This window comes from Elgaria multicarinata, chromosome 5, assembly GCF_023053635.1.
Source record: "Elgaria multicarinata webbii isolate HBS135686 ecotype San Diego chromosome 5, rElgMul1.1.pri, whole genome shotgun sequence".
In the NCBI taxonomy this organism is placed as follows: Eukaryota; Metazoa; Chordata; class Lepidosauria; order Squamata; family Anguidae; genus Elgaria; species Elgaria multicarinata.
In genome coordinates this window covers 91,585,450-91,598,572 of record NC_086175.1, presented here as the reverse complement: position 1 = coordinate 91,598,572, position 13,123 = coordinate 91,585,450, and the positions used below count along the sequence as shown (strand labels likewise).

The window sequence follows — 13,123 nt, the reverse complement described above, 5'->3', positions numbered from 1 at the left end:
GCATGCTACCTTAAGAATGTAAGATGAGCCATGTTCAATCAGACCAAAGGCCTATCTAGGCCACCATTTTCTTCTCACAATGGCCAACCAGATACCGATGAGAAGCCCACAATAGGATAAATGCAATCATACAATCTAGGGTGACCATATGGAAAGGAGGACAGGGCTCCTGTATCTTTAACAGTTGCATAGAAAAGAGAATTTCAGCAGATGCCATTTGCACCTGGTGAAAATCCTTCTTCATCACAACAGTTAAAGCTGCAGGAGCCCTGCCTTCTTTTGTATCTAGTCTCTCTACAAAAGAGTGCAAGGCTCCTGCAGCTTTAACTGTTGTGATGAAGAGGGAATTTCAGCAGGTGCTGTATGCATTCAAAAGACACCTGCTGAAATTCCCTTTTCTAAAGAACTGTTAAAGATACAGGAACCCTATCCTCCTTTCCATATGGTCACCCTATACAATCCTACTTGTGTACCCCAGCAACTGGTATTCCGAGGCAAACTGCCTCTAATATTGGAGATAATGTATAGCAATAATGACTAGTAGCTACAGATAGCCTCATACTTCATGAATTTGTCTATCCCCCTTTTAAAGTCATTTTGTGGAAGTGAATTGCATAGTTTAACTATGCAATGTGTGAAGTGTTTCCTTTTATCTGTCCTGAATCTTCCACTATTCAGCTTCATGGGATGACCTCAGGTTCTAGTATTATTAGAGAGGTGGAGACATTTCCCTATTAATTTTCTCCACACCATGGATATTTTTATACATCACTGTCTTGTCCCCCCTTACCTTTTTTCTCAGCTAAATAATCCCAGATGTTGTATATCTTCCTCCTAAAGGAATTGATCCAACTACTTGATCATTTTGGTTGTCTTTTTCTGCACCTTTTCCAGCTCTACAATATCCTTTTTGAGATGGTGACCAGATTTGTAGAAAGCATTATATTGGAAATTTTATTTTTGATTCCTTTCCTAATGATCCCCACAGGAAATTTGCCTTTTTCACAGCAGCTGCCCATATTGCATACATTGTATTCAAACATACATTTTAAAATGTTTAATTGCAAGCATCTGACACTACTTTGTATAATATATTAGGGGACTGTTAGGTATTCAGGCTCTCATGAAAGGGAGCCCAATCACAGTGGGGCAGCTCAGGGCTGCTTCAACAGTGCTCAAGAAACTGATTTTTTATTGTCCTTTGGCTTGTTTATTTATTTATTTAAGGCATTTATACCCCACGTTTCAGCTGAAAAGGCTCACAGAGCACCTTACAGATAACTAAATCCCAAACAGTCCCTGCCCTCAAGTTTACCATCTAAAAAGGCATGGCACAAAAGGAATGGGAAAACAAGAAAATGCAATCACCAATTCCTAATGTTATCAGCTTCTTACAACGACAGCTGTAATGCAGTTGGATGTTGCTGGTATTGCTATCATGACCAGTTGGAATGAAAAGAGCTCAAGGAGAAGGGCGGTATAGAACCGCCCAGAGAGCTCCGGCTATTGGTATTTCTATCCAGTATAGAAATGTAATAAATAAATAAATAAAGGGCCCCTCAAAAATGCTGGTCTCGCAGCTGAGCCAATGGAGTGGCCCTTCTCTCTCTCTCTCTCTAACCTGGTGCAACGGCTGCTGGATGACAACTGGAGAGAGAGAGAGAAAGCGCAAAACTCAATCAATCTGGCTTCTCAGCAGACCTGCTTTCCTGTCTTTTCCTCTTCTACAGCCTAATGGCTGATGTGGGGAAAAGTTTCTACAATTGGGAGTGTAGATGCAGCACGAGGAACAGAGTATTAAACTCTTTCTCCAATATCTATTTTTTCCACTTGAAATCATCCCTTCAAGGATAACGTGCACTTAAAACCCTACTGATTAGGGTAGAGTAGGGGGCGGAAATTTGGAGTGATCATGCCTACACCATGTTTTTTCTCATCTAAATATGAACAGGCTATTGTTAAATCCATTTGTGGGTAATATGTAGTTTGGGCCTGACTTTCTTTGAGATATATAATAATAAAGGCCCCGTGTTTGCAAAATCAGATGTTTGTTTTCTTCAAAGTATTGATGTATTGTACTGAAAAGAGAACTGAAGCATATGTATTGTGCAAAAGACTGATGTGGTTTGGGCAAAAAAGATCAGTGATTCATTTTTCATTTATATTTTTCTATAAGTTTATATAGTCAGCCTTAGTTTTTGTCATGCCTAAGTAAACTTAGAAAGATATAAATGAACCATGTTTTATCTGAATTTTCTTCCTGGGATTTTTCTGCATTTCTGTTAATCACTACAAAATTACATCCCATGAAGATTAAGGAACCTGTTTATTTCCTGATTATAATGAGAGGCAGGTGTTTTCTGTCTCCCAGGAGCAAGCATGCAGTTCCTTCTGAAAATAATGGAAGTGTGAGGCAGAGTTAGCAAAACACATTATTAAGCTTCCTGGCAAGGCACTTCTTCATATTTATAGAGGTTCCCCCTTCCCCCATCCCAATAGGAGCTCAAGTATATGCCAGCTGAAAGTATACATCTGGAACTAGTGCTTCCTAAAGTAATTATATGCAGTAATTTTAGGTGAATTTCTTGATTTATTCGAAAAACATAAGGCTGATACAAAGGGCTTCTTCTGATATTTCTAATTACCGAAAGTGGCCACATAAACTTCAGCCAGAAGCACACTTCAGAATACTGCAACATTTGAAATGGATGGCATTCTCTTCATAGAAGTTTGTTTTATTTCTTCACTGATGTTTAAAATTAATTTCATCATAGTTCCTACTGAGGGTTCACTTGTGATATGTAAAATATCTCTTGCTAGTTATTAATGAAAGGAGAAACAACCCAGCTTTTTTATCTCTTAATATTTAATGTTTTTTTTTCATACACAGATCCATAAACTTTATAAATATGTATGCATCCATACTATTGTATGGTGTCTACCCTCCTTTCTCAATCCCTATTTGCTTTCTCAACAGAACACTAAATATGAAAATTAGCAGTATGATCCTGTGCATATTTATTCAAAACTATGCCCCACTGTGTTTAATGGGGCTTACTGTTTTGTATATATGTTTAGGATTGCAAACTAATAAGCTTGGCAGAAACTTATGCTGTATATGAATAACCTGGTCGAGCAATATAGGCATCATCTACACCAAGCAGGATATTGCACTATGAAAGTGGTATGAGAGCAGTATATAAGTCAGGAGCCACGCTACTGCTTTATAGTGGTATTGAAGGCACTGACAACTGTTGGGCCCCATTGACACATACCATACACCACTTTCATACCACTATATCCTGCTTGGTGTGGCTCCTGCCTTTTATATACCACTTTCATATTGCTTTCATAGTGCAATATCCTGCTTGGTGTAGAGGAGGCTGAAGTCTGAGGAAAAATGGGGATCAAATTTCATCATGTGTTTCATGCCCCTCCCATTTACTATAACCCATATTTCTTTTAGCAGCTTGTTGTACAAAGTCCCCCAAACATAAATGAATGTGAGGATTCCTATATCCCCATGCTTGTAAAATTAGTTGTTTAACAACTAAAAAAGTTCAAAAGATCTTTGTAGGAGGGAGTTCCCTGGAACACATGAAACTGCCTTATACTGAGTTAAATCTAATGTCATGCTAGGTTCGTACAGCACAGGAGTGATTATTTATTTATTTATTTTATTACATTTACATAACGCCCCACAGCCGAAGCTCTCTGGGCGGTTTACAACATTAATAATGTTGATTAATAAGCCACAGTGGCTTGTTAACCACTGTTTTAATCTTTTGTAAACCGATCAGAGAGCTTTGGCTATGGGGCGGTATAGAAATGTAATAAATAACAAGAACAACCCCTGTATGTGCTGGTCGCATGTTGGCTGATTTCCATGATTGCCCTTGTCAGGCATCAGTTGTCGTGACATCCAAACCTGGCAAGGCTGGATAGCTGGAGTGGCTAAGAAACCATACAGCAACCCTATGGTGGGTTCTTTGTGGATTGTTAACCACACCAGCCAGCCACCCTCACTGGGTTGGGACATCACAATCACTCATGCCTGGCAGGAGTAATTAGGGAAACCAGACGGCACGTGAGGGAGGGGAGTTGCATCAGTTCCATTAGCAGAACAACAGCATTGCATCCAAATCACAGAGTCAGACTAGCTAGTCTCATCTAGCTCAGTATTGTCTACACTGACTGGCAACAGTTCTCTAGGGTTACAGTCAGAGGTCTATATCATCCCTAGCTGGAGATATCAATCATTGAACCTGGGAACTTTTACATGGAAAGCATACGTTATAACAATGAGTGACAGCACAGTCACTGCATGGGTAAATGAAAAATCATACATACCAGGCTTACAATTTTATTGTATAGTAGAAAGTACTTAAAATATGGAGGGAAGTTGAAGGGTGTAATGAGTCTTCTAGAAATGGTAGCTAAGAGAGCATCACGAAGGGAGTATAACAGAGTCAGCCATCCATAGAATTTGAAGGACCATGTAGGATGGCAATAGACAAGGCAGGATCTACGCTACTGCTTTATAACAGTATTGAAAACTGTTGGCATCCAGGACACATTGAATATACCATTTTCAAACTTTTTCAAAGTGTTAAGTCCTACTTGGTGTAGATCTTGCCTAAGTTGCTTTTTGTGATGTGGTAGGGGCAATATGCATTTACACACACACACACACACACACACACACACTTTGTGGGGACTCTCTCAAATCTTCCTCCTACTCAACCCATGCCTCCCTGTGTTTACCAATCACCAACTCATCCCCCTCCTTTGCTAGGAAAACAGAACACTGTAAAAAGGGCTATATGTCTGTGGGGAAAGGGTGGACTGAGGAAAGAAACAGAGGCACAAAAAAGATACAAGTCTGAAGTGAGTAAGGTTCTCTCTTCACAAATTCAAATTTGTGAAATTTCACAGACTCACCTAATATTCAAAACCATAGATCCTCCAATTGTCAGGCTGGTAAATCTCTTCCTTCCAGAGTGTTGTAGTCCAACCAAGAGTGTTGCTAGGCTCAGGCCTGAATCAAATTTCCCAGAGCCCTGAGTGTCCACTGGTGCCAGTGGAAAGATTTTTCCAAGATTAGTTGCCATGTGGAAGGAGGGAAGATCACAGCTAAGAGGGAGGTTTTACCATCCCATCTTATATGCCACAAACCCACCTGTGTAGCAGTTTGGCTTAGGAAAAAAACTTCAACTCAGATCAATGGAAGTTATTTTCTAAAAGTTAATTGCTATACAGTGGTGGTGATTTTCAAGGAGCACAGCTGGGGGTGGAAGGGCCAGCCCTCCAATCCCCATATGCTGTAATTTCCCTTGAAAATTATATGGCAATTAAATTGTATCACAATTAAACCTTCCAGCTACCCTTTTTATGTGCATTTTTTCACAGCCATTGCAAATTAATTGTAATTGAAGATGAACTAATTATTTAGGATGAGGTAAAGGTGGAGTGCAAATTAATTGAAGAACTTCTTTTATTTGAGCTGATTTAGAAGCAAAATTAATTGGCTGGCTTTGCCTTCTGTGCAATTTAAATTTATCCTAGCAATTATTGCTAAATCTCTGAATATAGATATGAATTAGCATATTATTTATTATTTATTTATTTTATTATTTATTTATTACATTTCTATACCGCCCAATAGCCGGAGCTCTCTGGGCGGTTAACAAAAATTAAAACCATTCAAAGTATAAAACAACAGTATACAACAGTATAAAACCATAATATAAAATACAATATAAAAGCTCAACCAGATAAAACAGCAGCAATGCAAAATTACAAATTTAAAACCATGTTATTTAAAATTTATAGATTGTTAAAATGTTGGGAGAATAAAAAGGTCTTCACCTGGCGTCTAAAAGCATATAATGTAGGTGCCAAGCGAACCTCCTTAGGGAGCTCATTCCACAGCCGGGGTGCCACAGCAGAGAAGGCCCTCCTCCTGGTAGCCACCTGCCTCACTTCCTTTGGCAGGGGCTCACGGAGAAGGACCCCTGAAGATGACCTTAGGGTCCGGGCAGGTACATATGGGAGGAGGTGTTCCTTCAGATAACCTGGCCCCAAACCGTTTAGGGCTTTAAATGTTAATACCATCACTTTGAATCGGGCCCGGACCTGGACTGGCAGCCAATGAAGCTGGAAAAGGACTGGCGTAATGTGGTCTCGTCGGCCAGTCCCTGTTAGTAAGCGTGCTGCCCTGTTTTGCACCAGTTGAAGTTTCCGGACCGTTTTCAAAGGCAGCCCCACGTATAATGCATTGCAGTAATCCAAACGAGAGGTTATCAGAGCATGGATAACTGTAGCTAAGCTATCTCTGTCCAGATAAGGGCGCAGCTGGTATATCAACCTGAGCTGATAAAAGGTGCTCTTTGCCACTGAGTTCACCTGTGCCTCAAGTGACAGTTCTGGATCCAAGAGCACCCCAAACTATGGACCCGATCCTTTAGGGGTAGTGCAACCCCATCCAGGACAGGGCAAACATCACCTCGCCGGACAGAAGAACCACCCGCTAACAGTACCTCCGTCTTGTCTGGATTGAGTTTCAGTTTATTAGCCCTCATCCAGTCCATTACCGTGCCCAGGCACTAGTTCAGAACAGCCACTGCCTCACCTGGGTTTGATGAAAAGGAAATGTAGAGCTGGGTATCATCCGCATATTGATGACACCTCAGTCCACATCTCCGGATAACCTCCCCCAGCGGCTTCATGTATATGTTAAACAGCATAGGGGATAAGATAGAGCCCTGTGGAACCCCATGGCTTAAGTGCCACGGCACAGAGCAATAATCCCCCAGCACCACCTTCTGGAATCGGCCATCCAAGTAGGAGCGGAACCACTGCAATGCAGTACCTCCAACTCCCAGCTCAGACAACCTATCCAGAAGGATACCATGGTCGATGGTATCGAAGGCCGCTGAGAGGTCTAGGAGAACCTAGACAAAATTTTGCAAATTTTGTGCAAATTTTGTGGAGCTTTGTGTCCTATGAGCCTATGCCATGAACCTTTAGACTGACTAGCAAAAGCTTTGAGTCCAATATACACTAAACTGGATACTTGGTGCATAAGTTAAGAACGTAAGAAGAGCCGTGCTGGATCAGACCAAGGGTCCATCCAGTCCAGCGCTCTGTTCACACAGTGACCAAACAGCTGTTGACCAAGGACCTACAAGCAGGACATGGTACAACAGCACCCTCTCACCCATGTTCCCAAGCAACTGCTGTATACAGGCCTACTGCCTCTGATACTGGAAGTAGCACATAGCCATCAGGACTAGTAGCCATTGATCGCCTTCGCCTCCAGGAGTTTATCCAACCCCCTTTTAAAGCCATCCAAATTGGTGGCCATCACTACATCTTGTGGTAGTGAATTCCATAGTTTAACCATGCACTGTGTGAAGAAGTACTTCCTTTTATCTGTCCTGAATCTCCCATCAATTAGCTTCATGGGATGACCCCAGGTTCTATTATTGTGGGAGAAGGAGAAAAGAGACTAGTACTGGTATTTTAAAATGTGTTCAGGCATAAAATTCCTGCCTTTTGCTACTTTCAACATATTCCTTGTGCTGCAACAGTGGTGAGGTGTGGATCTTAGAGAAGCATGTAATCAATCATTATTTGTTTGTTAATAATATTGTCATCTTCATCATTGTGATCTCCACACTTTGGAAAGATTAAATCTGATACCCATAGGCTTACGATGTAAAAACTAGTGTCACCAATCAATAGTTAGACAGGATGCTTCATAATTCACACATTGGATATTTCATTCTGGTCATGAAAGGACCTGGAAGAATATAGTTTTAAACAGGAAAATTACTTCTTCCACAAATACTTGCAATCTCTCATGGATCTTAAGACCCTAAAAAACAAACAAATATATAATCAAATTTTTCAAAGTAATGGGATTACTTTGTTCAGACCATAAAAGTCATATATTAAGGAGGACATTCATATTAATAGTGTTTATTCTTTCCTTATAAATACCAAGTCCCTGCCATCTAACCAAATTTACCACTTCTTTAAGAAGGATCATGCCAATATTTATGTATTGTACCACATGACATTCCACATGACATTCTGTACCACATGACATTCTGATTAACAAACTAGCTAAAAGTGGGCTAGATGGAACAACTATTAGGTGGATTCACAGTTGGCTACAGAATCGGACTCAAAGAGTACTTATCAATGGAACCTTCTCAAACTGGGGAGAGGCAACGAGTGGGGTGCCGCAGGGATCAGTCCTGGGCCCAGTGCTCTTCAACATTTTTATTAATGATTTGGACGAGGAGGTGCAGGGAACGCTTATCAAATTTGCAGATGACACAAAATTGGGTGGGATAGCTAATACCCTGGAAGACAGAAACAAACTTCAAAGTGATCTTGATAGGCTAGAGTGCTGGGCTGAAAACAACAGAATGAAATTTAATAGGGATAAATGCCAAGTTCTACATTTAGGGAATAGAAACCAAAGGCACAGTTACAAGATGGGGGACACTTGGCTCAGCAATACCACAAACGAGAAAGATCTTGGAATTGTTGTAGATCGCAAGCTGAATATGAGCCAACAGTGTAATATGGCTGCAAGAAAGGCAAATGCTATTTTGGGCTGCATTAATAGAAGTATAGCTTCCAAATCACATGAGGTACTAGTTCCTCTCTATTCGGCCCTGGTTAGGCCTCATCTAGAGTATTGTGTCCAGTTCTGGGCTCCACAGTTCAAGAAGGATGCAGACAAGCTGGAGCGTGTTCAGAAGAGGGCAACCAGGATGATCAGGGGTCTAGAAACAAAGCCCTATGAAGAGAGACTGAAAGAACTGGGCATGTTTAGCCTGGAGAAGAGAAGATTGAGGGGAGACATGATAGCGCTCTTCAAATACTTAAAAGGTTGTCACACAGAGGAGGGCCAGGATCTCTTCTCGATCCTCCCAGAGTGCAGGACACGGAATAACAGGCTCAAGCTAAAGGAAGCCAGATTCCGGCTGGACATCAGGAAAAATTTCCTGACTGTTAGAGCAGTGCGACGGTGGAATCAGTTACCTAAGGAGGTTGTGGGCTCTCCCACACTAGAGGCATTCAAGAGGCAGCTGGACTACCATCTGTCAGGGATGCTTTAGGGTGCATTGAGCAGGGGGTTGGACTCGATGGCCTTGTAGGCCCCTTCCAACTCTGCTATTCTATGATTCTATTCTATGATTCTATTATTCTAATAATAAATGTAGAACTTAGTTTATTTTATAACCGAAGTATTATCCCCAAAAGTTATCAGTTGGATGCCCTTATATATTTTTTCCAAATATGTCATTGCCAAAATACTGTTAAGAGACTACTGTTTGCAAGTTTCATGTTTTGATGCCGTTACATCTGAACAGGCCTAATGTGTTGAGCTGATTAAAAATGTCCACAGATTTTTTTTCATCTGAAATGTTTGCCATTGTGTTATCATAAAACTTAATCCCTGGAATAACATTTGGAATTATGTTTGGCCTGCATGAGCCGACTTTTTAGCTGCATAAGTTTACCCAATTTTTATTTATTTATTTTGCCTGACTACAGTTGGTTACAAATTAACATTTAACAGTATTTTTGTGGGCTCTCTCTTTGAAATTAGCAGCTTCTATTCAGCAACTAAAATAACTGCATGTTTAATTAATGACAATTTTTATCTTTTATAAGGATCCTTCCCGACCATTGGGGTGCAGTCTCTTTGCCCAAGATTCCTGAGGGAAGGATTTTTAAATAACATTCCAGCCCCACATCCTCTGTCAAGGGGAGGATCTTTACCCCCCAGGATTTCCTCTGGTAGGTATTCCATGTAAAAATTCATAGAACCAGTTGTTAGGAAGTTTTGGTTCTTGGGACCAAAATAAGGAATATAGTGCATTTATGTTGCCTAATACACTCTTGATTACACAGATACTTGCCATGTCACTCTTGTTTCTGATCAGGACAAATAGAAATTGAGACATTTATACTAAGGTGAGCAAAAAATCTTCATTTATCAGAAATGCAAATAGGTTTAACAAAATTAAAGAGAACATTTTTTTTAGTTTTGTTAATCACTGATTCTGCATTCATCAAAAGGGATAGTACCTAGCAAATGATACAAACCTGAATATAATATAGCATTGTGCAGTCATAGGTGTATCTAGGATTTTTACTAGATTGTGCAAAACAGTCATGTAAAAATTTGTTTGGAATCCACAACATTTCATACAGCCAAAGGGTCTATTCCCAGGTTAAGAAAAATGGGCAGTGCTCTTCAGACAGTACATACTACTTTACATGAGAAACTATAGCACTACTTTCTAACAGAATGGTATTAAAAGGAAGTCAGATTTCCAAATGCACCTGAGAGCTCATTATTCTTCTGTAGTATAAATGGATTATTCTTATACAGTATAAATTGACAATTAAGGATAGATTGAATTAACAAATACTTGCTGGAAAACATATTCAGTGACTACCATAAGAAAACAATTATTCATTCTGAAATTCAAGAACAATATGCAGCATTCAATATAAAGAAATTTAGCCTTTATGAGATTATTTTTATCAAACCTGTTTATCCTCACTTTTAAAAAAAAAACTCTACTGTGCATTTTTAATTGAAACAGCATTAATTCTTTCCCATTGGTCATATTTACATAATAAAAATTCAAAATACAGCACTGTGTTTTAATAATAAATGCACATTTCCGAGAACATTCAGATGAAATGTTTCTTTTAGTTGCTTTATTTGTAAGAGTAAGCTAAACTGTAAGCCAATACACTATTTTAAAGTCGACACCTTCCTGCTTAATCATCAAGAGCAATCCATGCACTCAGCCTCAGGGCTGCATACATGTGTTGTCCAACTAAATCTGAGTCTGCATGTGCAAATAGCTGCTGTAAGGAAGAGGAGACTCCCTCACCTGATACCCCTGGCTCCATGGGGGCTCCTGAACTACAGCATGCTCCGGGGCAAAAAGTATAACCAGTACTGTCAGCTCTGATAGTGTTGACAACCTGTTCACCTGGCGCGGCACCTCCCACCTTTCTTACCCCTGAAAAGATTGATGATGACTCAGTAAAGAGTGTCAGTCTGCTAAGAGTGGCCATACTAGCAGAAAGTAACCCTTGCCTGCTTTCCATTTTCTGAGACCATTAGTATGAATAACTGAAGCTATATTTAGCCAGAATTAATTTGAGGCTGGAATTATGTTATTCTGCAATCTCTGGAATGTTATTCTAGTTAAAGAAATCTCCCTCTCCCCCCCCCCACTCCAATAGCATGGAAACAATTAAAAAAAGAGGTTCAAGTGTATTAGATTAAAGACTGGAGCATATATTGGCCTGGTTCAGACAACACGCTAAACCATGCTGCTTAACCACAAAATGATTAAGGGAACCTTAATGGTTAAGCAGCATGTTTTAGCGTGTTGTCTGAACCAGGCCATTAAGTTGTCGTACAACTTAGTTATACCTAGAGAAGACCCATTGAAATCCATGGGACTTGTTCATCATGAGTAATGTAAGGGCTACATCTAACATCAGGCCTCCACTTTCCTAATGAGACTTTACCCTTCCTCTCTCATTCCTGTACCCCACACACCCTACCATCTGCTCTAGAGGGTCCTCCAACCTTCCAGAGTAGATCTGGTAGGTGCACCCAGGTCTGCAAGGAAAGGGGGAATCCATTCTGCCAGCAGTGTCCATTCTACTGGTGGATGGATACCATTAGCTACAATCCTACATCCCTAAATGGATCAGGGTGAAGCAAGGTAAGAGAGCCTGTAGGAATGCTTGGATTCTGGAGGCACATAGTCTGGAAGGAAAAGGCCGAGGCCGAAGAAGCCACTTTCCTGCCCATCTCACAAAAGGATACTGTTTTTAGGCTCATTGCAACAGAGGCCTTAACTCCAAACAAGAAACCAAGAAATGATCCCCACCCAATTTTAAAATGATGAGCTTTTTATGATCAGTGGCTCATAAATCAGTTTGGCCTATTCTGAGCTGTCTTTCACTTTCTCAGAAACTTATCTTCCAGTAGCAGGAAGGAAAGGACCATGGGAAGGGCTGCTTCTTGGCCTTCATTGGATCTGAAAGCCTTTGAACAAGAAGTTCCCAGTGGGACCGTTAGGAACCATAATTTGTCAGGGTTTCTGGGTACTCAGTAAGGATCTTGAAGCCTGGCAAGTTACATTTGAAATAGACCTTCTTTTTTTTTAAGATTTCAAGGAACTCATGGGAAAAGTCTGAACTTTTCTGGAATATATTTGAACAAGCTTGGTAAGAATGAGTCATTCACAATCAAGATCAGAGGTGTTTGCCTATCTCTAAATGAGCACCCATACTGCTGAATGTTTGTGTAAACTGCAAACAACTGGAAGCTTATAGAAAATGGAATTATAATATTACCTAGCCTTTATATAGCACATTTAGTGTGTTGAAAGCCTATGACATGTATTTTCTTAGCAAAAAACAAAATGGGGGGGGATTTTGTTGATCCCCAGGGTGAAATTATTTGCCTGTTTCAGGAGAAGCTAATTAGGTAGCGACCTTTCTTCTTTTGCTGCCAAAACTGGAGTTCCTTTCATATGTCCTTGTGAGTTTGCACAGGGTAGGTAGGTGGGTGGGTGGAGATATGGCAGCCAAACCAAAATATACAAATAATTTGGGCTGCCCTCATGTTTGCTGCTACCAGTTCTTCCCCATGAATTTCTTGCCAGACACAATGTTAATAATCCTTATTCAATAATGCTTAATAATTAAATTAATCTACATCTCAATCAACCATACAATGACTCTATAGGTCAATATTATTGTTTCTGTATTATATCTTGTTCAACAGGGATTATTGGCTAAAGCAAGGTTTAAACTGGAGAACAGCTGGCTCACACTGAGTGGGTTCAGACAACACGATAACCAACAGTGGTTTAAATAGTTTACAGTTGGTTATTTAACCCACCATGGGTTAGTGTGATGTGTGCAGGGAGCTTTTTAACCAACGGTTGGTTATTTGGCTGAAATAACCAATGCAAATAACCAACACTGTGCAGAGTTGGCTATTTGAACCATTGTTGGTTATCAGGTTGTGTTGAGGGAACCATTGGTTATTTCC

General features: G+C 40.2%; 1 protein-coding gene across 3 annotated transcripts in view; it reads left to right on the top strand.

Annotated features, from left to right (window-relative positions):
* Window positions 1-13,123, top strand: part of EPHA6 (EPH receptor A6) — a 506,479-nt gene that overhangs the window by 405,913 nt on the left and 87,443 nt on the right. For 2 of the 3 annotated variants that reach the window (XM_063126816.1, XM_063126818.1), the window contains one exon: window positions 9,697-9,822. The exons of the other annotated variant lie outside the window; for it this stretch is intronic. In XM_063126816.1, coding sequence (XP_062982886.1) covers window positions 9,697-9,822 — 126 coding nt within the window. The remainder of the gene's footprint in view (window positions 1-9,696; window positions 9,823-13,123) is intronic. 3 annotated transcript variants of the gene reach the window in all.